The sequence below is a fragment of the Corapipo altera genome, unplaced genomic scaffold (genome assembly GCF_003945725.1).
Source record: "Corapipo altera isolate COAL_440 unplaced genomic scaffold, ASM394572v1 45, whole genome shotgun sequence".
Lineage (NCBI taxonomy): Eukaryota > Metazoa > Chordata > Aves > Passeriformes > Pipridae > Corapipo > Corapipo altera.
Genome location: NW_020884877.1, coordinates 8,756,637 through 8,784,197, shown reverse-complemented (window position 1 = coordinate 8,784,197; position 27,561 = coordinate 8,756,637). Strand labels below are relative to the sequence as shown.

Here is a 27,561-nt window from a genome sequence, read left to right as displayed (position 1 = left end):
AACTCATCATAACATGAGAAAGTACAGGAGAGCATCTTTTGTTTCTGTTAATGAAATGATAGAATTTATAGGGACACACTGGCCATGACTAACTTGGTCTGGTATTTCAATCGTAAAGTTATCTTCTAATAAGGTAGTGCTGGCTTTAGCCTGGTGCTGCCACAGACCAAAGTTTTTTTAAGAGGTCGTTAAAAATAGTACTAATTTACAAAATCCTAGTGTTTACAGAACTACAAAAGTAATGGAAATAATTCCCCCCTTTCTTTGGCACTTAAATATAATGAAAAAAGGAAATTAAAATTTAATAGTGCATTAAACTAATGCTAAAATTGAGGCTGTGTAAAAAAAGTAATGGAGGAATGAATTTAGGCTGCCACAGCATACGTAACTCAAGCCACTCAGTCAGTGCAGCACACACAACAAGTTTCAGATAAGTGGGCTGTCCTATTGCATTATATGGATGCAGTGTCTAAGCACATCGCAGTAGTGAGCAACCAGCTTAATTTGTAATTTCTTTTATTTCTCTACTTTTACTGGTTTGCATCTTAACATAATTATATTTCATTAGTTCTTAGGATTTAGGTTTTTGATTGTCATCAAAAGGGCTGTGGCCCCTCACCACTGTCTCTTGGAGTCCTTAGGTGAAGGATAACGCAGGTTGCAAGAGAGTCTTTATACTATTAAACCACTTTTTTTTTCTGTTAGATCTTTTGAAGTAATATTCAGTAGGAACCAAGTTTTCACTTAGTAATTTATAGGACACAAGTATAAATTTTTAAATCTTATTATACAGTTAATCTAAAATCATAAGCACAGTGAATATAGTGTCATTTGAAATAGTTAATGGCATGCTGCAAATCTGTTGAATGGACTTATATATGAGGGGCTCATGAAGCTGAGGCAAAAATACAAGACTTCTGTTTTGTGGTTGGAGTGCTGGCACCTTGAAAATTGCACATTAATATTTTATGGAGTCTAACCAATAGAAAATGGTCTCTAAAGGTCATCTGCCTTTGCTGATGTGGTATGGAATTTAGTGGACAAAGATTGATTATAAAAGTTCTTCACAAACACACGGTTGTCAGGGTTTTTTGGGCATTGTACTGGTATCACTGGATATATCTACGTTGAATTATAGTTTGCAAAACAGATGCCCCAGCTAGGTCAGGATTAGCCTGGCGCTCCCAGCAGAGTTATCAACACTGGAATTTTGCACCACCCACACATGTTCACTTACTGCATTATTCTGTGCTGCACCTCAGTGTTCACTTGCACTTAGCCTGTTAACAAACAACTCGGGGTTTAAAATTCTGCTGCTGTTCTGCCACATGAGTCTGTAGTATCACTGTCTTGTACAAAGCAAGGGGCTTTGGCAACTAAAAAGTTTCACAGACTTTTCAGAAGTAGAAATGTCAGTTGTTTTTTATCTTATTGTAACACCTGTTTATTTTGTTATAGTTAAGGTAGAAAATTACTTTTAATCTCTTCTTTTCTTTGGATCAATGTAATCTTATTTAGTGGAAGTAAAATATTGCGTAAGCTACATTGGCATTTTTAACTGGAGTGGAGATATAGGTGTTTTCTTCTGCTTTCTCCAAGTATGACCTACAGAAGTTAATGCTTCTGAAGTTCTGTAGTATAGCCTTAGTGTCCAGCAATTTTTCTTGGTGTTTCTTGGAATCCCCTCTTTTTTAGTTAATAAGTGAACTGGAAGTCCTTTCTCTAGGTTAAGCACTTCATAGCCATCTCCTCTGTCATCTCCTACACAGAGATTAATATCTATGTTTCCTTGCTATAAATTCATATCAGCACAATAAGGATAGTTTTTGCCTTTTAGGATGCTGGGACTCTTCATCCGTGGTATTGAAGAAGACAGCAGATCTAGGCGGGATGGTCTTTTCCATGAAAATGAATGCATTGTGAAGATTAACCACGTGGACCTTACAGATAAAACCTTTGCACAGTAAGTGCTGGTTTAGTGATACTTCTAACTACCCAGGATTTTATACAGTGCTGTGTTTAAGTGATTCTTAAAGGGATTAATACCTATTTGAGAGAAAATATCTGTAAAATTGATACCTGGCAGAAGCATTGCAATTTTCTTTCTGAAACCTCCAAATAAGGTAAAGTTTGAGGAGACATATGTTCTTGTAGTTTAAGTGGACTTACTGGGCTTCCTTAATTTGAGTAGCATTAAGTTTTGTAATCCTTCTCTTCACTTCCTACTGCTTTTGTTATTTTTTTACCATATTTTCCTTGTAATTTTTCCCTCATAAGACCTTCAGAACGAGTCGACTTCACAGCATGGCTTTTAACATTCTTTTGCAAATGAAATAAGATTTTTTTTTTTTGTGCTGCAGCTATTTGAGCATTTAATTTTTTTTATAAATACTACTACTGTCAAACTATGATTAGTTGAGCTAAATGGTAGGTCTCACTTCTTATGACTTTTATTAAAAGTCTGTTGACATTTATTATCTATTTCAAATGTTTTTTTAAGTAACAGGTTGTTTTGATCGTCTGTCAATTAATGTGACATAGTTACACAAAAGAATAGCCTCTCAAATATCACAGATATTTGCTGTAGTAATTAAATAGTAATTTGTTTTTGCTTTTAATCCATATGTTTAGACAGCTGAGTGATTGTTTATAATATAACAAAAACCTATTGAGATGTCAAGGGAGTCAAGGCTTAACTTTCTAAACAGTAAGCCAAATGTTCAAGACTTCCAGACTAAAATCAAATACGTAATTTCACAGTTAGAGATAAATATTTGCAAAATAGGTTTTCATGAAACCAGTGTAGTTCTGTAGCATAGGTATTCTTGTTTCTGAGACTGTGCTTTTTGCCTCCTGATAGCTTTTCAGTTACAACTTTCTACATATTTGGTGGTAAAGGCATTGTACTGTGATACAGGACAACTCACCATTCTCTTCAATCCATGGAAATTCCTAAGATATCAACTTTATCAGAACATAAGTGTTGATATCTTATTAAAACATTTGTTTCCTCACCTGTGTAGTTTTGTAATGAAATTTCTCAAATGAGATTGATTGAATCAAAACCTTGCTTCTCAGAATCGTGATCTTTTCTTTACAAATTGATTGTCTTCTTTGTGTTTTCTTCTCAATGTAGCTGGATCTCCAGAGCTTTTCACCCCACAAGATGTTTGTGGAGTGAAGGACTGCATATTTTTCTATAAGATTACTACGTTTTGGGACAGTTAGAAATAATGCAGTAAACTTTCCACTTCTCTGTCAGGCTTTTCTTCAAAATGAGAAATGCAGGACATTTTGCTTTTCACAGCTTATGTAAAGTTTTGGGACTTGGAAGGAATATTTACCATGAGAGCTAGCTTAGAGAGACCAGTTGTTAGACAATCTCTCTGTCATTGGGAGAGTGAAAAGTGACTTAAAGGTGATTCAGAGCAGAGCCCAATTTAGTTGGTCTAAGTCTCCCTATGTTACAAAATCAAGTAGTGTGGTTGCAGTTGCACTGGATCTGAGGAGAAAAACTGTGGGTAGTGAGGACTCAGCACCTGTTTGGAGACTGAGGGGAATATTTTGGATGAGCTCTAGCCTATTTCCAAGTCCTACATTGTTCTGCTGAATTGTCTTCCAGACTAGCCTTCTACATCATCTCTCTTCCCTGACTGTGAATGGCTAAAAAAAATCTACTTTTGAGGTTGAAACTAATCTCAGTGAATATGCCTTTTTAGTTTTCATCTGGCATGACATAACCTGACAGAAGTCCAAGTTACAGAAATGCAATAATTGTAAAAGATATGAGAAAGTATCATCCCAATGACTATTGACCCAGAAATAGCAATCAGATTCTCCTTTGAGAGGAAAATCAGTTGGCTAGTTTCAAATTGACGTTTCTGCATAACCCTTGTAAAAGCTGTTTTAACACTTAGCAGAGATTGCTACATGCTGTCTCTTCTAGTTTTCAGCAGAGACTTTCTAGTGTTGCTCCTGATGATTGCTGCTTCTGCAGCTGTAACAGCAGCAGCCTACTTTCTGTATTCCCATGTTTATAATAGTTATATACTGGGACTGTTGGTCTGCTTTTTCATTTGCTGCTAATCTATTCAATTACATTCTGTTGTGTTGCAGAGTTTCTAGCACCTCTTTTAACTGATTCCCTTATTTCTTTAAAGTATGCATTTGGGGTCTCAAGAAATGTAAATTTCTCCATTCATTATTTTTTCTCTTTGAAGTGCAGCCAGTTATTTTGCCCCTGAAGACTGCATTTAGGCTTTCCCATAGGATGTCTTATTTCCACTATTTTTTGTTTGAAGGAGATCTTATATTTTCTCTTGCATGTATTTTAAATATTAATCTTTTGAAACTGAGTTATTAAATTACTTTGTAACATATGACCAAGTGGCTACTTGCAGGGATGAAGATGGGGTGTGAAAGAAACCCAGTTAAGATTTTACATCCTTATGCTGGAAGCATGCCATGGTTTCTACTATCAGGGTAAGGTCTGTCCTTGAAAACTTTCATGGGCTATAGGTGAACAGATAACCTATAACCTCTGCAGATGCACTGGGGGACAGTGGTATTACAGCTCTGAAACCTAATCCTTGAGGGTGATGCTGAGAGAATACCTTCCTACAACCTTGCTACCTTTCTTTTCCAAGTTTGAGGTTTGTCTCTAGCAGTGTCTCCTGTCTATGAATGTGATTATTCTGACTCTTGATGCTTATACACTCAGTGTGGCCCCAGATGGTTCTTTCCTGCAACAGTATCCATTGGGACTGACCCCTGACTTCAATGTCTTCATGCAACAGAAAACACTCTTTAAACAGCCCCTCCTTTCTGCCACCCAAAGCTTCGAGGTGGAGGCACTGTGTGGCTCTGTTGATCTGGGAAAGCAGTAGATGTGTTTTCAAGACGTTAAACATTTGTGGTGGCTTCCTTTCTGTATCACTGTACAAAAATGTTTGCTGCAGAAGTACTTTCAGCATTGACTCCTGTTACATAACTGAGTATAAATTCAAAGCCAAGACTTCAGTGAAATACTGATTTAGACTGACAAGCACACTACAGAAAGGTAGGAGATAAGTAAAATGTTCTTAAAAGGACCCCATGATTTATTTAAAAATTAATGGAGCCATTACTTCTCCTCTTGACCCAATTCAGCTAAGCAGTTCTTGACTTTTCGTTCTCAAAATGTGCTTCAGCTACTACTTCTGTTTGTACTCGCAGGATGGAAGAAAACCTGTCTGCTTCAACAGGAGGTAGGAAAGGAAAGCGTAGAAAGAGAGAAGTCTCGTTTGTTCCTTTAGAATCTGAGGTTTGTCACGCGGCCTGATTGACCAAATCTACGGGTTATTCAAAATCCAGGGAAGGCTTTATGAACTGTTCTTTTGGCCAACTTGTCTTAATTGCCTTGCAATGCATGAGAACCTGAACACTGTATTGTTACCATGATATCCGTTAACAGAAACCACAGATTTGGGTTGGAAGGGACCTTAAAGATCTCCTAGTTACAAACTCCCACCAAAGGCAGGGATGCCACCCACTAGATCAGGGCCCCATCCAACCTGGCCTTGAACACTTCCAGGGATGGGTTGCACAGCTATGCTGGGCAACCTGTTCCAGTGCCTCACCACCCTTTGAGTAAAGAACTTCTTCTAACATCTGACGTAAATTTCTGTCTTTTAGTTTAAAAACCGTTCCTCCTTGTCCTATCATTATCCAGGGGTGTAGTTGTATTAATGCTTTAACTCAATTTCTGATGTTGCAATTGAGTACATCTGTAAAGACATAGATTAAGTGAGATCCCCATATCCACTTAGCAAGAGGTTACTGCTTGAAAGATGGGAGTAATATCTACTTATTTATTTATCCATTTATGTAGAAACATACAAATAGTCGCATCTTTTTGGTCACAAGGTTTTTTCCTGATTTCTGTGCATCCCGAGCCATCATCCTTTTCTGTTGCACTATTTGCAGTTACAATATTTCTTCAGAAGATGTCCATTTATCCCATACCTTCATCCTTTTTTATTGCTGTGGAATCAGCCAGCAGTTGCATTGGGGATTATGAAGGAATCTGAGGAGCACTAGACTGGACTCTGGAAAAACATGGAGAGTTGAGCTTGCTTGGAGCAGATGTATTCACAAGAACAGTTGATCATAAGTGCTCAGTGTGCCTCTATGCCAGCAAGAAAATATGTAACAAACACTTGAAACAAATAGCAAGCTATAACTTCAGAAGTGTTTTGATGAGCTTTTGCCATGAGAACTTCCCTTCCTGAAGTTTTGTGTTCATTAGTTTATTCTGGCTGATATGTTTTCATAGCAGCTTAGTAATTCTGACAGATATGCCGTTCCTACTTGAAATGTAAGTAAGTGCTGTAGTTTACAAATCTTATTTCATGTGTGCTTTTTAGAAAAGGGACCATGTAGGTGTGAAGGTAAGGTAAATTTTTGACTTATTCTCTGTAAACAACTTCAGACTTGGTCCAAATTTTCTGATTAGTTATGTGAATTATCATACCTTTCTTTTAAAGGGCTCAGGACATCTTCCGTCAGGCAATGAAATTTCAAAGTGTCATCTTAGAAGTCCTTCCTCCCTATAATCGAGAACAGTATGAGAAGTCTGCTATTGCTCCTCTTTTTCTGGAGAATGAAGAAGGAGTTCCAAAAGCAAAGATACCACCTCCTATTCATCCAAAACCTGCTCTGAAAACAATTAATCTTTCTGGAACAAGCAGCTTGGAGGCAGGTGCACAGGCAATGCTACAACAAGCTAAGAGCCCTAACCTCCCACGTCTGGGTAGAAAGCCATCTTCTCCCTCACTGTCACCCCTTATGGGCTTTGGCAATAAAAAAAATGCAAAGAAAATAAAGATAGACCTGAAAAAAGGTAAGTCTTTGGATATTGTATGATTAATTCTGTATTATGTTCCCTATAGTGATATGATAACTTTTAATTTAACTAGTGACATTAAAAGTACAAGGAAGTTATTTACCATTTAAAAGTTCCAAAACTTCCAAAAGGTAAAGGAATGTTAACAGCAGTCTTCTCAACAATCATCTTTTGGGTTTATGGAGATATTGGATATCTAAACGGTCAAATTTTGGATATATGTTTTCCAGATTTACTGATTTTTAAGACATCTCTGGAAGCTATTTCATTAACAACGTGTGATATTAAGAGATGCTTCAGCCTTTTTAAAAGTACAGAATAAAAATTTGAACTGTTTGATGTTGATCTTTGTTATTTTATTCATATCTGCTAATTGACCACAGTACTGTTAAAACATTCCTTTAAAGTATACTCTGCTCTGTTTCATGTTTTCCAAGAAGTTGATCACAAATTTACCTAAATTTCCCTGGTTTATTTTCTGAATATTTTTTTATTTTTTCTTCTGTTGTATCTGTTCAGCTGTCAGGCAGCAGGATTTAGTGTGGATGTCTTTAATTGCTGCTCCTTGCAGCTGTCTGTCTTTGCATGGAGTAACAGGTTTATGCACATGTAGTAAAATGTGCTTAAGCAGATCCCAATTAGCATTTATGTTTTCTGTTTAATTTCTGTCTCTGATTCGGCTGAGAGTTAAATTTGATCATAGAAGTGGCCCTTTTAGAAACTGTCTGTAACTTTATTCTTTTAACACATAATGAATGTAATCAAGCTCTCATTTCTTAATTTTTGTTATTTCTTAACTCATTTTTACTTATGAACTCTTCAGCTTTGCGTTAACAAAACCTACTTCATAATTTTCCCCATTTTAGATCTAATGCTTTTGATTTAGAAACATTAATTTATATTTTTAGAAATTAGAGCAATGTGACACTGACGTGATGGTGTCTCTGAAGGTATCTCTGAAAACTTACCACGCGGGTAGTAATACTGCTCAATATAAAAAGATTTTTATGAACCCTGCTATTCCTGGTGATTTTGATGGCTTATAAGCAATATCTACTAATACTGACTTTACTCCCTAATTATTTTTTATAGCATTTATCTGCTAAAACTTGAGGTTGCTTACTTCCAAGCAGCAAACAGCTTCACTAATGGAAGCTTTGAAATACCACTTTGTCCTTTCTTAACAGCACGTCGTCAACAGTTGCGTTGAAATCATGTGACATCTTCCCCATTTACCAAGTTTTTGTAAAATCTATTATGCTATATTATATTATAATATATAAATATATAAACACCTCTGATGGCTCTGGTTCTCTGAAAGACTATTGACATTAATGTGAAGGCTAATGTTAAATCTGAAGAAAAGGCAAACGCTTTAAAAAGAGAGTTCTTGCTTGTTTTGTATTATTGTGTGCTTACCAACAGTATTTCCATCTGTAGCTGTTGCAGGAAGATTTAGGTATGTATTTTGACATAGATAGACTTCTTCTCTAGACCCTGCAGAAAATTGGCTCATGTTTACAGCTTTTTGTTTGCTTTCTTTTTTTGAGAGCTAAGCTGAATGAGTGTCTGTGATATGTTGCTGACATTGTTTGCTTACTTTTCATGATCATCATTTGCTTGTTGAAATTTATGTTAGGAGTTCTTTATCTGACATTCTAGGTCCAGAAGGACTTGGTTTCACTGTGGTTACCAGAGACTCTTCAGTACATGGTCCTGGTCCAATCTTTGTGAAGAATATTTTACCGAAAGGTGCAGCAGTAAAAGATGGTCGTTTGCAGTCAGGAGACAGAATCCTGGAGGTTAGGATAAACATCCATTGTAATTGCATTGCTGAATATTGATTGCTAATTCTGTCATAAATCTTTTATTTCCTTATACATACTATTGATGTATAGAACTACAATTCTTACTCTTGGTTTAAAGTCAGTCTCATGGCTTCTGTGCTGTTTGTCAACAAGTATTTTTGACACCTCTACTTGGAAAAATGGTTCTTTTCACAAGGGTCCATGGGATGTTTGAACAAGGGAAACCTGATAACATCTTGGTGCTTAAAGCAGATAAACCTATCAGTGTAGGAACAAAACTTTGCCTCTTTAACCAAGTCCAAAAATCTCCAATTAATATCGAGGTTGTTAAGTGCTCATTCTAAGGCAATTTTTCTCGAATCAGTCTGTTTAGAATTTTCAGGTATCTTGTGAGTTACAATCTCATTATCTAATGGTTATTTCTACTTACTAACCTCAAAAAGCTCTTAAGGTAAACAGTTTTAATACTTAGGTCTTGTTTCTGCACTTTTCATCTTCAAAGTGCTTTACAAACTAATTAAGCCTCACAAACCCCCTGCAAGGTGGGTAAGTACTACAGAGCTGCTTTAACAGATGGTGAAAATGAGGAGGAAAAGGTTAAGTGATCTGTGCAGGGCCAGAGGGGGAGACATTGTGGGAACTGTTGCTAATTGTTCTTTGCTCTCAGTCACTGAATGACACCTGTGTTAGGTGAGGGGAAAATGATAAAAGGCAGTTTGTATTCACAGATATGACATCCTCTGTTCTTCTGTGTCTGGTAGGTGAATGGACGGGACATCACTGGCAGGACCCAGGAAGAGCTGGTAGCTATGCTGAGGAGCACAAAGCAAGGGGAAACTGTCTCTTTGATTGTGGCTCGTCAGGAGGAGGCCTTTCTACCTCGAGAGCTGGTAAACTTGTTATTCTTTCCAAAGAGTGATATTGAAACAGTTCCATGTTTTAAAACTAGCCCAAGAAATAGAAATGAACTGTTGTTAGCAGAGAAAGCCAGCAAAGGGTAACCATATAGGCTTTCTTTTTGAGAAGTGTCTATAGCTACATTTGATTTTGAGGGGTATTTGATTTTTGTCTACCTTAGATGCAATTCCACACATTCTGAGTTTTCATCCCCCAAAATTACATATTATAAGCATAACTCACAGGGGAATACTGTAAATTAATTTTGTAAGTGTGAGGTCAGGCATAACTGAAAATGTTAATCAACAGATAGTGAGGATGGCTGTCCCTAGGAGATGTCTCCTAAGCCAAGTGCCCAGCTACAGGAGTGGTGAGGAATAGAATTCCATTGCACTCCTCATGAATTTTGGAAGCAAGCTTTTCCTTGGCTGCTAGTGTTTGACTTAATAGGCTCTTGCATGTCTTTGTTCCATCTCAAGTGCTTAGTTTTCACTTTTTTTTGATTAACACTGACATGAAACTGTGTTCTCTTTTCTCTCACATAGACGGAGGAGGACTGCATCACTGTAAAAGTGCTATCTGATACATACTTGTTTCCCCTCAAAGAAGGTCATCCCTTGGTTGCCTCTTCCTTATCTTGATTGATGGCTATACTTGACCTTTCATTAAGAAGTCCTCAGGATAAGGGAAGGACAGCATTTCCTGCTTTTGTCTCATTTTATCTCCTTTAAAGAGCACAAACCGCCTTCATCCTTTTCTTAAGATGCCGCCTTCTTGCTTTTCCTTTGGCTTTAGTCTGTTGTCAGGATCTTCTACAGAAATCCTCCATTATGTTTCCTCAGAAAACATTGCTGACAGTTTTTCTCTTGTTTCCTTGTAACCAGCTGGACCTTGTTGAGGTCAGGGTTGCCTATGGTAGGATAGGAAGTTGGAGGGGAGTTCAGATTCTCTCGTGTCAGTCTTTTCTCTTGTGCCGCTGGTGGCCAGTTTTTCCTGTAGTAGAGCAGTTGTAAAGTGTCCTGGAAAAACTATTTCTGTTTTCATTTTCCTTTTTTATTGTGTAATTTTTGAAGGAGTATAATGGAAGTTTTCAGCCTTGTAAGTGGGCATTTGTTGTTGGTGATTCCCAAAGCCCCAAAGTCAGTCATTGTATTGCTCTGTTTAGTACAGTCAATGTCTGTGTAGATCAGAGGGAAATTTCTGAGTCTTAAAGTATGGAATTTCTATTCAGTTTAGGATTTCTTTGCTTGCACAAGTTCTTCTAAACAAGAGCTTATTTTTTGAAAAGGCTACCCATCAACATTTTTTTCTTGCTGGTTTTTTAAGTTGTAAAGCACATTACTTTGAAAATGTACTTTTTGAAAAAGTGTCTTTTCCCTCTCCTCTTCCCCCAGAATTGTGTGTTATTCTGTATTGTCATAGTACAAATTCTCTTGGAAATCACTGTAGCAGTGTGTGGGTATAAAAGACTGAAGAATCTAAAAGCCATTTATAATTTTTACCTGCCACAATTGCCTGCTATTAAATTCCAGTCTCTACAGCAAGGATTAAGTACCTTTCAAAAGGTGATTTACTTATGACTGGCATGACTGAAATCCAGAAAGTAGCCACATTTATCCTTCTGGCTTGACCTTCGCTTAGATTGCTTTCTCTGTGAAAAAATGTTGCACAAGTGATGGCCCTCACTGTAGCAGTGATGATATGTGAATTCTAATGCTGCTCTGTGTGTTATCCCAATCAAGTTCAACATAATACAAATGTGAATTACTGAAATACATTAGATAAATTTATGGGCCCAGCCCTTCTAAATTAAAAAGCCCTTCAGCAACATCTGGTAGCTCACAGCAAAAGTGTGAGTTACCATACCACTAACCTACCAGATGTTGATGCTAACATGATACTTGTTAGAATTCATGAGATGTCTGAGAACAGTCTCAGCAAAGATTAAAAAAAAAATAAAATTAAAATTGGTTTAGCTTTTTTGTTTGATTTTAGGTTTAGTCATGATATTACATTGGACTAATCCTCTTCTGCCTCAGAAGTTACAGTACTGTTTTGATCAAAGAGGAGAAAAATGCCAGCCCTTTAAATGTTTGTTTTTGGAAGGAAAGGTAGTGGATAATCCAATGTTTTTCAAGGACAGCTGTAACTGAATGCTCTGACTATGTAACATGCATGCAGAATTTACCTGGATATTTGGGGATTTTGTTAATACCTGGCAATAATAGGGTAATTGCTTTATATCAGATTTGTTCCTGCTTTGAGCAGTTCTCCAGGGACTGTAATCTGAGATGGTTTCTTTAGATTCTATGTTACCTGTGGAAAGGAAAAGGAGAAGGACCACCTAGTAAACGTGCCCATTCCCCTGCAGCTTCCTGTGGCAAAGATGCCTCTGGAAGTTGGACCCCCTAGGGGCCATGCACAAAACCACTTTTGAGTATATTGCTCCACTAGAACTGGGTTTCTACATGGATTTCTGGAGAGAATTTGATAGCTGAGTGGGTACAAGGCAAATAATGTAACAAAGTCACAATGGGTGGCATTTGGTTGCACGGGTCTGTAATAATATAATTTGAAAGCTGTGGCTTGGAGAAAGCTTAGTCTCATGAATATTTTCTCTTTGGTAAGATAGATGGGAGCAGGGTTTGGGGGTTTTGTTACAGTGATCTATGCTTATGAATTTTTAGCAAGTAGAAAAATATATTCAGAGTAGTAAAGCTTTGCCACAGCAGTGGAGATGTGATACGGGTGAGGATGAATCAGTGTTGCAAACAGGCATTATTAAATTATAGGGAATTTGGGCTTTGGTTACACTAGCCTGTGCAACATCTGAGAGTTATACAGTTACATTGTTTTCACATAACGAGGGAATAAAATTGAAAACCCAATCTTTGTAGGGTTATTAATCTTTAAAAAAAAAAAAAAAGAAAAGGAGGATCTAATGAGATTTTTTTTATATGTATATATTGAAGCAGATCAGTGAAGTAGTGTTTGGACCAACCACAGCCCATCCTCCTTATTATCCAGTTAGCCAAATGTTCCCAGTAATTCGTGCCAGCTGTTGACAGTGTAGCAGCTAAGTAAGGAGCTAATTCCAAAACTTGGGGGAAGATTTTGATTCACTTTACCACAGTCTACAGAGTGGCCGGTGATTAGTGCGTTCTTTAAGGTGCATTTGGGTTTTAAGCTGTGTAAAAATGTTTTCTGAAGGATGGTGAATATTACAGAGAGAAACTGACTTAACTGAAGAGGTTTAGATTTTCCAGCTTTTCTGAAAGTAAATGGAATGCACATCAAACTGTGGCTATCATTTTGTTGTGTTTTGAAAATACAGTGTTTTGATCATGTATATTTGTTGCATGGTGTTTTTTCTCTAGGGAAAATGTATGATCTGAAGGTACCATTTCTTTTAATAATGATATAAAGATCTCTCACTCCCCTTTCTCTTTCTTTATCCCTGCATTGGTAAAAAAAGAAAAGCCACTTGAATAAGAACAGCTCTGGTGTAACTCGTTCTATGCCATGACCTTTTGCAATTTTTATTTTATGTGGTGCACATAAGCAGAGGAATGTGACTGGTCTGCAATTGGCAGAAAGAGTATAGCACAAAAAATATTTACATGCATTTTTCTGTAAGTTAGAGCATATACAGTGTAAGTTTTGCATGTACTTAATTTTTTGTTTTAAAGATTTCTTTGACTTACCAGTTTCAACTTTAATCACTATTTCTATGGTTTCTTGGCATATTCACGAATCCCTGAAGAATGTAGGGTGAAAGGGAACAAACCAGCATTTTTACAACAAAAGCTAAATGAACAACAATTTATTTAATGTAGCATTGGTCTTTAAGTCTTTGTTTACACATGTGCTGTACAGGAGAGAAGGAAGCAGGATGAGTGGCAAGTTCAATCAAGCATTTTTTTCTGCTTACCGTGTGATTAACTTTTATGTTTTAGTCTTCCCCTAGTTAATTCCTTCCACTACCTTGAACTTACATGCCTGAAGGAAAACCAGTTGGCCTTCTTGTTTCTAATATTCAAAGCTTAATTTCTATTACTTCCTTTTAATTGTTGCTTGCCTCTTTATGTGCAGGAAATAATAAGTGAAATTATAGCCTAGACTTAACCATTTTTGCAGCTGTTTTTGTAGGTCAAAACTGTGATTCTAGTGCTCAGTTATCCCAAAATGGACAAACAATTTCAGTCAGAAAAGGATTCCAGCAAGTACCAATTCTGTTGTGTTATCTCTATTCAAAGGGAGATGAATTGGATAGGAAAAAAAGAAGTATACATTGGACTTTAATAGCATACACAAGATGGAGTTCTTGAATTGTTCTGCATAATGAAGTGAAGGATACACATGGCACTTTTCATTGTGAAAAACTTCATGAAGATTTTTTAAAAATCCTGAGGTTTTTTTATGAGAGCTTTTGAAGGGAAGTGTATTTTTTGGACCTGTAGTTTCTCTTCATCTCAAATGATGAAAGAGTGTGGATTGCGTCTATATACAAATGTATATTTTTAAAGAGAAAATATTCTGTAGTGCAGCCCCTCAAAGGTTTTCAGGTTTCATTATATTTCAGAAGATGGTTACTAGTTCATTACAGCTTAGAGTACTGGAAACTGTGCGTTGAGGTTTGATGATTAGTTACTGTGGTCTTTACAAGAGTCAGTAAGAGATTGCTGTTAAGAAGGAACGTGACAATCTTTCCTGTGTGGCACAAAGTGTCACTTTATCTCAGGTTTTGGTGGGACTCCCTAATTTATCAAAGGGGAATAAATTGTTTGAGGAATTCATGTGTCTTTAGAAAGCGGCCCATCTTTGATCTCTCAAATGCAGTGAAGTGCCCCTATAGCTACCAGCACAACAAACATGATTTTCCATGTGATAGCAGTTGTCAACCTTTCGAGGCTGCAGAGACCTTATTGTAACAGGTCTGCTACTGCTTTCTCTGTCAAGCCCATCAGTGTTATGATCCAGCAATGATATGTCTTTCAGATCCCACTCTTCCTATTTTCCAGCAAATATGAGTAACCTGAAATGGGTGATCTGAAAGAACTGGTAATAAAACTCATTGCCTGCAAGAATCTCTGATGGTACTCTGCCTGGTGGTAAAGAAAAAGTTAGAGTGGATATAAGTAAGGAGAGAAAAGGATAATATTACTTGTACCGTGAGATAATATATTTGCTTATAGGATTACTGCCCAAAACTCCTAAGTTTAGGAACCCTACCTCAGAGCATTGGGAAATGAAAACTCTTTACTTGGTAGCATCAGTCTCAGATCTGAGGTTGCCCAAAATTGTTTGGCAGCCCACTTTGATCTATGAAATCATAAGTATGTATACATCAGAACAGAGGCATATAAAATCTGGCTCTTAACAGAAATTGAGTCTTCATATATTTTTAATATGCGTTTATCCAGATCTGCAGTATTTGCATGTAATAAAACCAAAGTATTTGGGCATTTGTTAAGTCTTGGTGGCAACTTTAGTGCCTTGCCATTTACAAGGGTCACCAGATTTATTCCATATTCCATATGAACGTTTCCAAAAGTCTTTCTGCCTTAGAATCCAAGACAAAAGTTTTCCTAGGCTGCCTTAATGTAAAACGTGTGCATGTGGTGTTTGAAGTAGACATAAAAGAATTGTACACTGCTTATTGCCTTGTTTACCATCCCTTTAAAACAGTAACCAGTAAAACGAGTAGAGAGTTGAATTTGTACATCACAGCGTACTGACCAGTTTGGCCAGCATATATTCTGAAATTACACAGTGGCAGCCATCTTAAATTCACCCAGAAAATACCATACAGTCTTCCATCTTCACGTGTGATAAGATTTTAAGGTTCTAAGGGCCAAGGTATATTAACTGCATAAGGCTCCAGCTCAGTAGGGTGCGTAAGCACATGGCTAACCACATACGTGGGCTGAAAATGGGTGTTTTCACAGTGACACTTGCCTTGACTGAGGACTGAGCTAGTTAATTTTTCTCCCTATGTATCGTACAGTTATGTAACTTAAAAGGTTAAATGAGACTGTGTTTTTAAAAGTTGAAGAGCAGTGCACACCAAATTGTAAATACAAAGCTTTTGCGAGGGCAAACCATTTCCATGGGTAAAACCTGCTGTGTGTTCTCAAATATGCATGTCAAGCAAACTGGAGAATCTCCATTTCTGATGTGTCCGGTGACATCAAGTAATAAACTGAAATGCACTGTATATGCACTGGATGAAGAGCTAAATCTAGTTTTGTCACTTTTCAAAGCTTTAACTCCAGGGAGTTTACATAATTCAAACCAGACCCATTCTATCTAATATGACACAAATTTGTAGCGTACTGTGTTAATGTTAAAAGTATCCAAGTACAGTATAATATATCTCTGTGGATTTGCTATTGGTTTTTTTGTCTAAGCAGGGTGTGCAATTAGTGACCATTTAGTTTTTATTGCAGTATGGAGTACAGGTGATTTTAAAGAAGCCGATATGAAAGCATCTGTCAGAAGTGCTAAAGATGAATACATGCAGCAATGACTCCAGTTATTTACTAGATTGTGACAAGATTACAACGCTGTATTACCTTTGAGTATTATTTTCAAGAGCACTACAGTATAGCTATTGCAAAATACAGCATAGATTTTTATAGTGAGTGAACGACTGAACTGTCAGCAGAGTATTTCTTAATTGTGGCTAAGCACTTGGAAAGAACACTGAGCACAGGGTAAGGGGGTATCTTCTTTTCAAGCTTTTCTGCCAATAATAGTTACATGGTGCCACAATTTAAATATTTTTCTCAGAAAGTAATTGCAGAAGCATGCAAATGTCTTATTTCCTTCATAAACCTTTGAAAATAACCCTCCTGGGTCTCTTGCCTTTTGCGCTTGGCTCTGAATGGCACCCCAGGGAGTTGACATCTCTTATCAGAAACGAGCAGCCAGGCAAGGGGCAGCCAGCATATTGAAAGGCCATAATAGTGTGTTGGTCAAGGGCACAAGACAGGTAGTGAAAGGTCTCTTGTTGTGTTAAACAAATGCTATTTCCTTCCTGCCTTAAATGAGAGCTAATTTTTTTTTGTAGGCTTCTCTTTTGGCAAAAGAACAATAAGGATAAATAAGGCAACCTTTCCAGTGAGAGATTAGCATTAGATTATCATAAATCCACAGATTAAAAGTACTGTGATCAATGAGACCAGGCGTTGTAAAATGAAATAAAAGGACTAACTGAAAGTGGTGTCCCATGATAGACAGAGGGTTAACACAATACTGTGTAAATGTAACTGTGGACTAAGTAGAAATGGGAAGAATAAAATGCACAGTACTTTTTTCAAAGGTTACAGTTCTGATTGCATTGGTGAACAGAGCAAGTTTTTTCTGTTATGGGAGTAGGAGAAGGCTAAAAGTATATTCTGTGTGATCTCTAAACTACTGAGAATTTATTGGTGAGAGCAGTAAAATTTTAGTTGTTTTTAAGAATCCTTTATTATAGTCTTTTAATTAAGAAGTCAGAGACCTCAGATATAGATATGCTTCTAAAAATTAAAATCATGGGCAGAAGATAAATTAATGAAATGTATCCTTGGATATAGGTTTTCAGGCTGCACTGCTGAATGTTATTTAGTACTATGTTATCAGGGCTTTCTGCTCTCAGATCTAGCAAACTCTGTGTTCTCTCACCTTCATGTAAACTCTTCTGAACTTTTCTGTCTGGTTTCTGGTGATTTAGTAAATGTCAGAATTGATTTTACTGAAGTTCCATGCAGGTGTACAGGTAGATTAAAACATTCGTGTCCTGATTTCCCCTGTGAGGGATGGTATCTGTTTGGTTATTTGCTCCGCTGTGTTTGAGCACTGAGTCTGCACGTCAGGCGGAAGGATTACCCCTTAGACCATGTCAGCCCGCTGCCCTCTGGTCTGGGAGAGAGAGACCATTGTCTTCCCCAAGCAACTGAGAGTGCCTGGGAACTCTCTAGAATGCTGGATGGTACAACCAGCAGGGAGCTTTGAGCAGAAGCTGAGGCTCACAGACTCCTATAAATATTAGAGAACAAACACTACCAGGCTACCTGCAGAGTCAACTGGGAACAGAGATGTGCATATCTAGAGGGGACTGTTCAGAGCTTGTTGCAGCTGTGGAAGCCACTGAAAGATGACAGGCTAAGATTTAGCAAAGCTACCCAAAAAGGACAAAGTGAACAGTGGCAAGGACAAAGTGAGCAATGGAGACTGATTCTTGAAGTGTTGGGTGCTTTTTTGGTTTTGTGTTGGTGGGGTTTTTTTTGGTTATGAGGTGTTTCTTTTGGTTTGATTTGATTTTAACTTTAACCTGTGTCTCTGTTGAGTTAAGTTTTATTAATATTTAAGAGTATTTCTGCCTTCAATGAACCCATCTTAAAGGAAAGAAATGAGCAAGAAACTGGGCAAAGAGGGCAAGGACCCTGTGTGGATGAATAGAGGACACCTGTCCTTACTCAAGAATAAGCAGGAAATACACAGGAGATGGAAGCAGGGTCAAATCACTTGGAATGAATATAGAGAGGTTGTGAGAGTAAGTAAAAATGAGACAAGGAAGGCCAAGGCCCATCTGGAATTAAATCTGTCCAAGAATGTCAAGGGCAAGAAGGGCTTCTTCAAATACTTCAATAACAAAAAGAAAACCAAGGATAATGTGGGCCCATTACTAAGCAGAGAGGGGACTCTGGTAACAGAGAAGTCAATTACTGAATGTCTTCTTTGCATCAGTCTGCACTGACAAGGCCAGCCCTCAGGAATCTCTGACCCAGGAGAGCAGGGTAAAGGAATGTTGGAAGGCAGACTTTCCCTTGGTCAAGGAGGTTGAGTTAGAGAACACCTAGGCAAACCTGACATCCACAAATCCATGGGCCCTGACAGATGCATCAACGAGTGCTGAGAGAGCTGGTGAGGCCACTCATGATCATCTTCAAAAACAGCAAGAAGGAGGACTCAGGGGACTCTGTCCACATGGATGACAAGAAGGTTTTCAGGAGTAGTCAGCATGGATTCACTAAAGGTAAATCATGCTTGACCAACCTGCTTGCCTTTTACTATGAAGCAACGACCTGGAGGGATGAGAGACATTGTCTACCTCGATTTCAGCAAGGCTTTCAACACTCTCTCTCAAGGTCCTTATGGGCAAACTCAAGAAGTGAGGATTGTATGAGTTGACAGTGAGGTGGATTGAGAACTGGCTGAACAGCAGATCCCAGAGGGTTGTAATCATTGACACAGGATCTAGTTGGAGGCCTATCACTAGTGGTGTCCCCCAAGGTTCAATACTGGGTCCAGTAGTTTTTTAACTTATTCATCAGTGGCACGGATGGAAGGGGCAGATGCTTCCTCAGCAAGTTTACTGGGGACACAAAGGTGGGGTTGATACTCCAGGGGGCTGTGGAGGGATGGGCAGAGAAGAACTGTCTGAAGTTCAGCAAAGGCAAATGCAGGGTCCTACACCTGGGGAAGAATAACCCCAGGCACCAGCACAGACTGAGCTGCTGGAAAGCAGCTCTCCAGAGAAGGACCTGGGGGTCCTGGTGTACAACAAGCTGTCCGTGAGCCAACAGTGTGTCCGTGTGGCCAAGAAGGACAATGGTATCCTGGGATGCATTAGGAAGAGCATTGCCAGCAGGTCAAGCAAGCTGATCCTGCCCCTCTACTCAGCCCTAGTGAGGCCACATATGGGGTGCTGTGTCCAGTTCTGGCTCCTCAGTACAAAAGGGACATGGAGTTTCCGGAGTGGGTCCAGCAGAGGGCAACTAAGATGATTGAGGGACTGGAGCATCTCTCTTACAAGGAAAGGCTGAAGGAGCTCAAGGTTCTGGAGTCTCTCTCACTGGAGATAACGCAAGAACTGTCTAGACACAATCCTGTGCCGTGTGCTCTGGGATGACCCTGCTTGAGCAGGGGGGTTGGACCATATGAACCACTATGGTCCCATCCAACTTCACCCATTCTGTGATTCTGTGAAGAGGACAGGCCAGGCCATCTCAAAGCTCTGCCTATCTTGAGGACTCATAACTTGACTATTTAGACTTTGATTTACGTGAAGATTTCTTGTTTATCCTACTACCATTCAGTTACTTTCCTATATCTGCAGTAGGGAATAGCTTTAGTGATACACTATCATTTAATTCCTGAACTGCTGGGGTATGATACATTTGTTATGGAAAATACATGATGTGGTTGTTGACCCAGTAATTTATAACATTAAACTGTAAGTTTTTTTCCCAGGCTAGAAACATATTTGTGTTGCAGTTCGTTTCATTCATTCTGTGTTTGAGTGAATTTAGATTCTAGAATGATTTTGAGGTAGGAAGTATTTCTAATAGAATTCAAGGTTTAGTGCATTGGAGAGGATTTCCTTTACCAGACCATAATTCAGCTGATGGTGGTTGCTCTGTTGTAAAGTATTGATGTCTTGGGATAATGTTTTAGCACAGTCAGGGAAATAGAAGCAGTGGGAATCCAACTCTGTGAGTCACTATCAGTATATAATATTCATACCTGCATATTCTAGGAACAGGGGCCATCATTCATTACATTAGTTGCCCAGATGAAGCAGTTAATTGATGAGCTGTTAACTTAAGGATGACTAGAGCTCTTTTTGGTCATCAGTGAAAAGGCATTGCTTAGGAGCTCTATCATCAGGATAATAATTTGGAACCATTTAGCAAGTAGAAGGTGAAATCAGGCTTCTAGATTTTGTTCATTCCTTTTTTTCTCCTCTGTTTTTGCTCTTTTCTGCTGCTTCTCACATCCTCACACAAATAAGTTTTCAATCTTGTATTTGCACCAAACAGTCTTGATGTTGTAGACTGACTACCAGGCATTTGCTATCAGATGCCATACAATGAGTAGCAGATGAAAATTTCAAGAGAGTAAAGACAGAGTTTACTTGCCTTACAGTGAATTTATCACTGACTTGGAGATGTGCATCTCCTTTTCTCTTACCTATCCCTGTGAAATCATTGAATTGTCATTCAGCTTCCACTATGGGTAACAAATATTTTGATAGTACTATTAGACACAGTTTAACATTATTTTTAAATCAGCTTTTTCTGGATCTTAGAATGAGACTGAATATAAATAATCAGAAGGAGACATTTTTAGAATGATTGACTATGTTGAACAAGAAACTTGTGAAGGACGTTAGAAAAGATTAGAGAGTTCTCTAGTAGTAGGTAAAAGCAGCTTAAATTAAATTTACTATGGTTTTTATATGCTGAAATTATCTGTTTCACAGAGAATTGTAGCAAGGAAAATGGTAGACAAATGTTACAGATTCCAAATTAGGTACTAAGGAAAACATAGGAAATGAAATATTGGCAAAAATGTACTGTACTTTTCTGGTGTCCTGCTGAATACACCTAAGCATTCAGACAGTGATGTGCTAAGTCACTTTACAAGGGCTAACGCATGGCATGGTGTTGTTAAAACAAGCTGGGAAATATAGAACACTGAACAACTCTGTAACCTTTTTTTATGACTATGCTTCTAGCAATTTGTTTGCATCAAAATCTAAAATTGGACTAGGTTATACTGAAAAATTGTGTGATACCATTATCTTAGTAAGTTTACAGTGGAGACTTCTAGTAACCACCTAGTCAGTCTTTTTTCACCAGTGCTTGACTCAAATTCAGGCAGGCTCATCTGCCTGGTTTGTTTTCATATGTTGGTCTGAGGGGCATGTATAGATCTTGTTGTCTTTGGTTTTTTACAAGCTTGTGGTAGCAAATGCTTGAGGTCCTCAGTCTAGAAGTAATGTGCATCTTGGAGCTTAGAGTGAAACAAGATGCTCCTGAGAAAGAAGCTAACAAAAAGACACAAAATTTTTTCCTGGCAAAAATACTGTGCCATCTCTTCCTTGAAAGTTTTTTTTTTTTCAGAATAATAACCTTTGTGGCAGGGATTACCTTCAGCTATTCCCATTAAAAGTTTATCTGTAAGTGACCAAATTCAGTTTTATATGAAATCCAAGTTTGTATTGAGGTAGCATTATGAAGCACTTTGTGACTGCTCTGGTTAAGATAGGCATGGGCACTGGGAGCTTTTATGTCCTGTGATAACACCCCCTCTCACTGTTTTTCTAGTGCTATTGGGAAAGACATATTCACTGTATTGACATAGAGAAGGGACAAGTCTGATGCAGGTGTCATGGATTAAAGTGAAAAAACATCAGGGACCAGGAAGGTTATACCTCCTGTCCTGCTTAAGGGACCAGGAAGGTAATACCTCCTGTCCTGAAGGCAGGAGACATCACATTTCTGGGGCCCTGAGAAGAATTTCCACTGTCCAGATTTGGACAGGATGTACCATTTGAGTGAAGTTCTGATCTAAGAGTTCTGAATTGACTGACAAGGATATGTGCAGTTTGAAAAAAACAAAACCAAAAGATTGGGTCGAAAGTCTTTCCTTCAAAACCTTGAGAAAGTTAAATGCAAAATGCTTATGTTAGAAGGCCAGTAATAGTGTTTTTTTCCTTGTACTGGTTCTTCTGAAGTCAGAATAGGAGTGTTTACAAATTATCATTCTGTATTTTTCACAGTTGTTACAAATTTATAGATTTTGGGGCATTACATTCAGGATGTCTATATCCTGACAGCTATGAAATAAAACTGACAGATTTGTAACTGAGAATTCTATATTTCTTGTGAACAAAGAACAAATGAGTAACACAGGTGCTGGAGATGAATGGTGGTATCAAGACAATTGTCAGTGTTGGTGCTATGTCATTTTTATATTTGGCAGTTAGGCAAATTGTATTGACTTTAATATCATGTAGTTACATTCCAGGAAAAATTTAAACATGGTGCATATTGGGATTGAGATTGATGGTGGTAGTTCTCTGGTTGATGCGATTCCTCTCTAGCCAGCAGTTACTTCTCATCAGTGAAAAGGCATCTGAAATAAATGAAGGTGTACTTAGTGGTTACTGTTTCTTCAGGGTATTAATTTCTGCACTTATTTGTGGGATCAGACAGCATGATACCTGAATACATGGGACTACTCTGGCTGCTGAGAAAACATCTGTACTGCTGGCAGCTTTGCTGACAATTGCATTGATACTGTAGGCACTGCAGTTTAGGTACAAGAAATGATCCCTCATTAGGTGAAAGGATGATTGGCCCAGATACTGCACTACTCCTCCTTACATGTGGCCTCTACTTGATAATTTAACATAAGATTTTGACACCCTTGAAGGCAACACCCACTCATCTTTCAACTTGTAATTGTCTGTGTGTTTCCTTTTCCTAGGTTTTTTCCCATTAATGTTTCAAAGAATAGAAAATGTCCAAGTGACAAGAAACAAAAGCTAATTAATTGTCTTAGAGTTATATGGATAAGGAAGAATGTAATAAAATGGGATGTGATGCATAAGGTCTTTTCCACTAACACCTTCCATGAACACTTTATTCCATAATATGTCTCCTTATTCCAATTTTATTTTTGAGGTGTACCAGAATAAATATTTTGGGCAAGAATTTGATTTTTTTTTTAACTTCATGATTCTAATCTGCTTTAAAAAAGACAAACCAAGCAACTACACATCCCCTGTCCCCCCCAACAACAACAGCCCTACAAAACTGCAAATACAATGTACAGTAAAAGAAAGTTCATTCTGATCTTCTGTAGCTATGGATGCTTGACCTGGCGGTCTTGTAAACAACAATCTAATCCGGGGAAAATCTTGAGATCAGCCTATACCAGAAAGGAAAAAAAAAAAGAAAGCACAGTCAAACCTCTATGGAGTAAAAGTATGTACAAAGGGAGTTAGTGTAGAATAAGTTACCGTGTTTTCAATTCTCACCCTCACTTTTGTTACACCAGCTTTCCTCTGCAGACAGGTTTAAGGGAAGGATAATTTTTTAAGGATGAAACTCAATTTTCAGAGGGGAATGGGATTTAACAGTACAACTATCATTACAGTTTGTGAGCTGCATGTAAAGATGTTGAGAGTTTTATGGCTTACATTTTTTATGCAGCTGTGTTTAAATGTCTCTTCTATATTCTGCTGCAACATCAGTTTTATATCATGTGGAACTAAGCTATTTTACCTTCTATTTAGGCATATTCCCAGGTATCATTAAAAATAACATTTTAAGGCAGATCTTGTGACAAAATGCCAGCTAAATGCATTGTTGGTTATAAATAAAGCTGCTTCTTTAAGCTTTCTGGAAAAGAAGACTATTTCTTGTCTTACGAACCCATGGATGCAACTCATGCCATATTTTCACCTATGCTTTCATCCTTGTTTTCTCCAACAGAAAGGAGAGCCAAACTGCAGTGTTTTTTCTCCAGAAACCACAGAGCAGCTGACCTTTGAGATTCCTCTGAATGATTCTGGCTCTGCTGGACTTGGTGTTAGTTTGAAAGGCAACAAATCTCGTGAGACTGGAGCTGATCTTGGGATTTTCATCAAATCTGTTATTCACGGAGGTGCTGCTTTTAAGGTACGGAAGAAGCACATCAGAAGATGACTGTTAGAATTCTGTTATTTCTCTGTTGAATGCTGAATCACAGTTGATAAGCATTCTAGGAAGGAATACCTTGGTCACTCATTCCTTTAGATGAGCTGCAAATCTAATATTTTGTCCCCTGGTTCTGGTGTTGTGTGTGGTAGGGTTTACTACGATGAAAGTGAATTGGTGGAAACCTTGGGGGACATTGTGATGCTGCAGAAAAGGGCGAAAGGGAAGAAGGATAATGATGTGTAGTTATGAGTAGAGGCTGCCTTCCAGCTTCCCCACAGCCTCCAGAAAGGGAAAAGTTTGCGTGCCGATTGCCTTAGTGACAGAGAAGTTGATACCTACACTGTCTCTGTAAATAAAAAACTGTCTTATAATTTTCTTTTTATTAAAAATATTTTTTTACCACTATACTAAAAACGTGTCTTGGTTGAACTCAACATCAATTGTGCAGAAGTTACCAGTTGTTCCTGAGGTGGATTGAATTGGTAGTACTAAATTGGTAAATGACAGTGTTGTGAGATGTTCTGTTCCCTCTAAGGACTGTACAAGGACTGTTGTATATTTTATGATAAAAAAGTATTTGAATTATTTTTTAATCTTCAAAAAATCTGTTGACAGCATTTTTTCCCCCCAAACACCACTTGAAAAATGTAATCTTTTTTGAAATTAGAAACAAAAGACTTAATCTTTCAGGGCTAGTATGTTTAACTCTTGTAGATCCATAATGTAATTTTTTGTCTTTTCTGTTATCTCAGCAATTCCTTGCAGTTTTCTTTTCTCTAAAAATACCTTTTAATTCAGTGTATGTAAATTGCTCTGCTGACATCAACCTGCTGAGTAAGACAATTTACAGCATTAAAACTTTCATGATCATCTATTTACAGCAGCTAGTAAATAGCAATAATCAAGGTTTTAGCTTTGATCTGAATGCTTAATAGTTCCCTGCTTCTGTTATTTACCTGTCCTAGTCCCCTGGTTATTTCAAAGATCAGATCTTCATCTACTTGGTGTATATTAGAAATAAGTTAAGGCACAGTTGGCCAAATTAGGGCTGGATAAACTCAATTTATGTGCGTGTCTGCTGCAGAGTCTGACTCATTTAACTGTGGAAATGAGGCTGCCCTCTTTGTTTTCCCAGTTCTGTGTCCCTGAGTAATTGTCCACACCAGTTGCAGTGACAGTGTATATTGCCACAGATAAACTCATTGTTTTCAACAGCAAAGCTTGTGGATCCGTGCTCCAGGCTGGCTGCCTGACTTGTCACATCACAGACACATAAGACAACCCTTTCTAACTGTGTATATTTACCACTCTCTGTTCCCCCATAGTGACCCACTCCAGAGCAGTTGATTTTGGCTTGTGACATCTGCAGACTAATAAAGCAGAACTTCTGTGCTCACACCTAAGTAAACCAGCACAGTTAGCCATCTTCACTGGAAGATTATTTTGTCTTGTGATAACCTGTGGTCCTGTGACCTGTTCTCTGTTCTGCCCTTTCACCACTTAGAACTGTGTTGTGGCACTAGATCTCAATGTAGGCTCCAGAGCAAATGAGACAGTAGCTGAGGCTATAACTTCAACCAAAATTGTTCAGAGAAACTTTGCTCTGAGTTTTATACGAGTGCTCACAGAATGCAATCATTTTGGCAGTGTTTTAAGACTCACTGTTGTGTATGCAATGGAGAACAGCTGCCTTTCTTCTGTTTAATGACCTTTATATAGAACACAGCCTAATCAGTGGGTATTAACAATTAATAAAATTTCTTGTATCAAATTTAAAAGTGTGCACATATTTGTGCATAAATATTTAAAGATGTCCTATTGTCCTTATTTTAAATCTCTCCTTGGAGCAAGTTTTGAAATGAAAATCCTTTCTTTCCAGATGGTAGTTGTCCAGAGCATTTTCCCATGCTATTCATTGTTACTCTCTGAAATGGATTATTATGGATTAAGACATGTGCATTTGCTTTTCCGTGTACAATATTTTCTTGGGAAACTGTCACAGGAGGAAATCATAAGGCTCACTGACATGAGAATTCTCTCACTATTTCTCACTTCTGCATTTAGAATTTAAAATTTGTTCAGTTTTGGTGTATCATGCTAATGTGAGTGGGAACTTTATCCCCTTGTCTATAAAGTCACTGCTTGTCTTCAAAAGAAGACAAGTAATACATCAAATTTCAGCACATTTGTTTCACTGATGAAGAAAATGCTTAATCCTTCTAATGCTGTATAAAGGTTTTGATACATTAAATTTCTTTTACCAGTGTCTTTTTTAGAGTGAAGAGTAATGAATGAGATGCAAACCATCTTGTTTGGTTGCTGTTACTTGTTATTGGTTTGAACCAAAGGTCTGAAGAGAGACCAAGGTTTTTTAGTTTTTTGACATGTTAACACATTAATCCATCTCTGATGTGTTACTGGCATTGCAAAGTGTGGTAAGGGATTTGTAAAAAAAGCATAATGGAAAATTTAGTTCTTTAATTCTATAGTTGATGATTTTTTTTTTTTGTCCTACATAAAGATTTTAAAAAATGTCAATTCATGAAGCATTATACATACTACAGTAAGACTCAGTTATGTTTACTGCTCTTGCTACAACACCAAAAGAAATAAAAATGCCTTAATGTTCCTAGTTGGTATTCTAACACTGTATCCTGCAGGAATAAAAACAGTTGCTTTTGCTGATTGAACCATTATGTCCCTTCCTAACATCCTTTTATAATTTTTGAAGTGTCTATTTTTTATTATCCCTAAGATAAGAGGTTACTAGAATACTTGATATTTGTAATTATGCAGAGCCTTTCATGTGAAGAAGGCTAACATTTGACTGAGTTTAAATGCAGCATCTTTTTCCGTAACCTAAAGGTTTTCAACCTTGTTCATCTCAACACATCCTGGCTTTTCACTTGTGATGCATTCCTGATGATCAGGTACTTCCAGTTTACTGCAGTGGAACCATTATAGGAAATGATGGAATACTTTCTACATGTGCATTGTTCAAATCAGACATGGTGTAGCTTGGACCTCCTTGGTCCTTCTGAGTAGGACCTCTTGGTCCTACTGCTGCTACAGTAAACATTGCTTGTTGTGTGCAGTGGATAGGGAAATTGGATAATTCCCATAAATGCCATCAGGGAATTCCTGAGAGAAATGTCATTGATGTGATAAGGGAAATAACTAGTTGTGCTTTGATTAAAAACATAAGTCCTTGAAGAACATGGCATTATATCTTCCTGCTCTACTGTAAAAAGCCTAAGTCTTGTGAATGACTATGCGAAGGATGTGGTAGCCATGTGGAGGTATGTTCTATCCCTTGCTGTGAGTCTTCATTAAAAAACCCAGCATTTTTTGAATAAGCAAGGGAGGAACATCACCCCTTATTAGAATAGCTCACTCACAGTTTCAGAGGTGGCATTTGAAAACTGTTCTGCTGAAATGCCAAATGTTGTTTTTCTGCTGAAAAGCCACAAAGAAATCTACCTCTCAGAGATGA

General features: G+C 37.8%; 1 protein-coding gene across 1 annotated transcript in view; it reads left to right on the top strand.

Moving 5' to 3' along the window:
* Positions 1-27,561, top strand: part of PARD3B (par-3 family cell polarity regulator beta) — a 398,190-nt gene that overhangs the window by 174,876 nt on the left and 195,753 nt on the right. Inside the window, exons 7-11 of the mRNA XM_027636917.1 lie at positions 1,838-1,963; positions 6,525-6,880; positions 8,546-8,685; positions 9,453-9,581; positions 23,862-24,047. Coding sequence (XP_027492718.1) covers positions 1,838-1,963; positions 6,525-6,880; positions 8,546-8,685; positions 9,453-9,581; positions 23,862-24,047 — 937 coding nt within the window. The remainder of the gene's footprint in view (positions 1-1,837; positions 1,964-6,524; positions 6,881-8,545; positions 8,686-9,452; positions 9,582-23,861; positions 24,048-27,561) is intronic.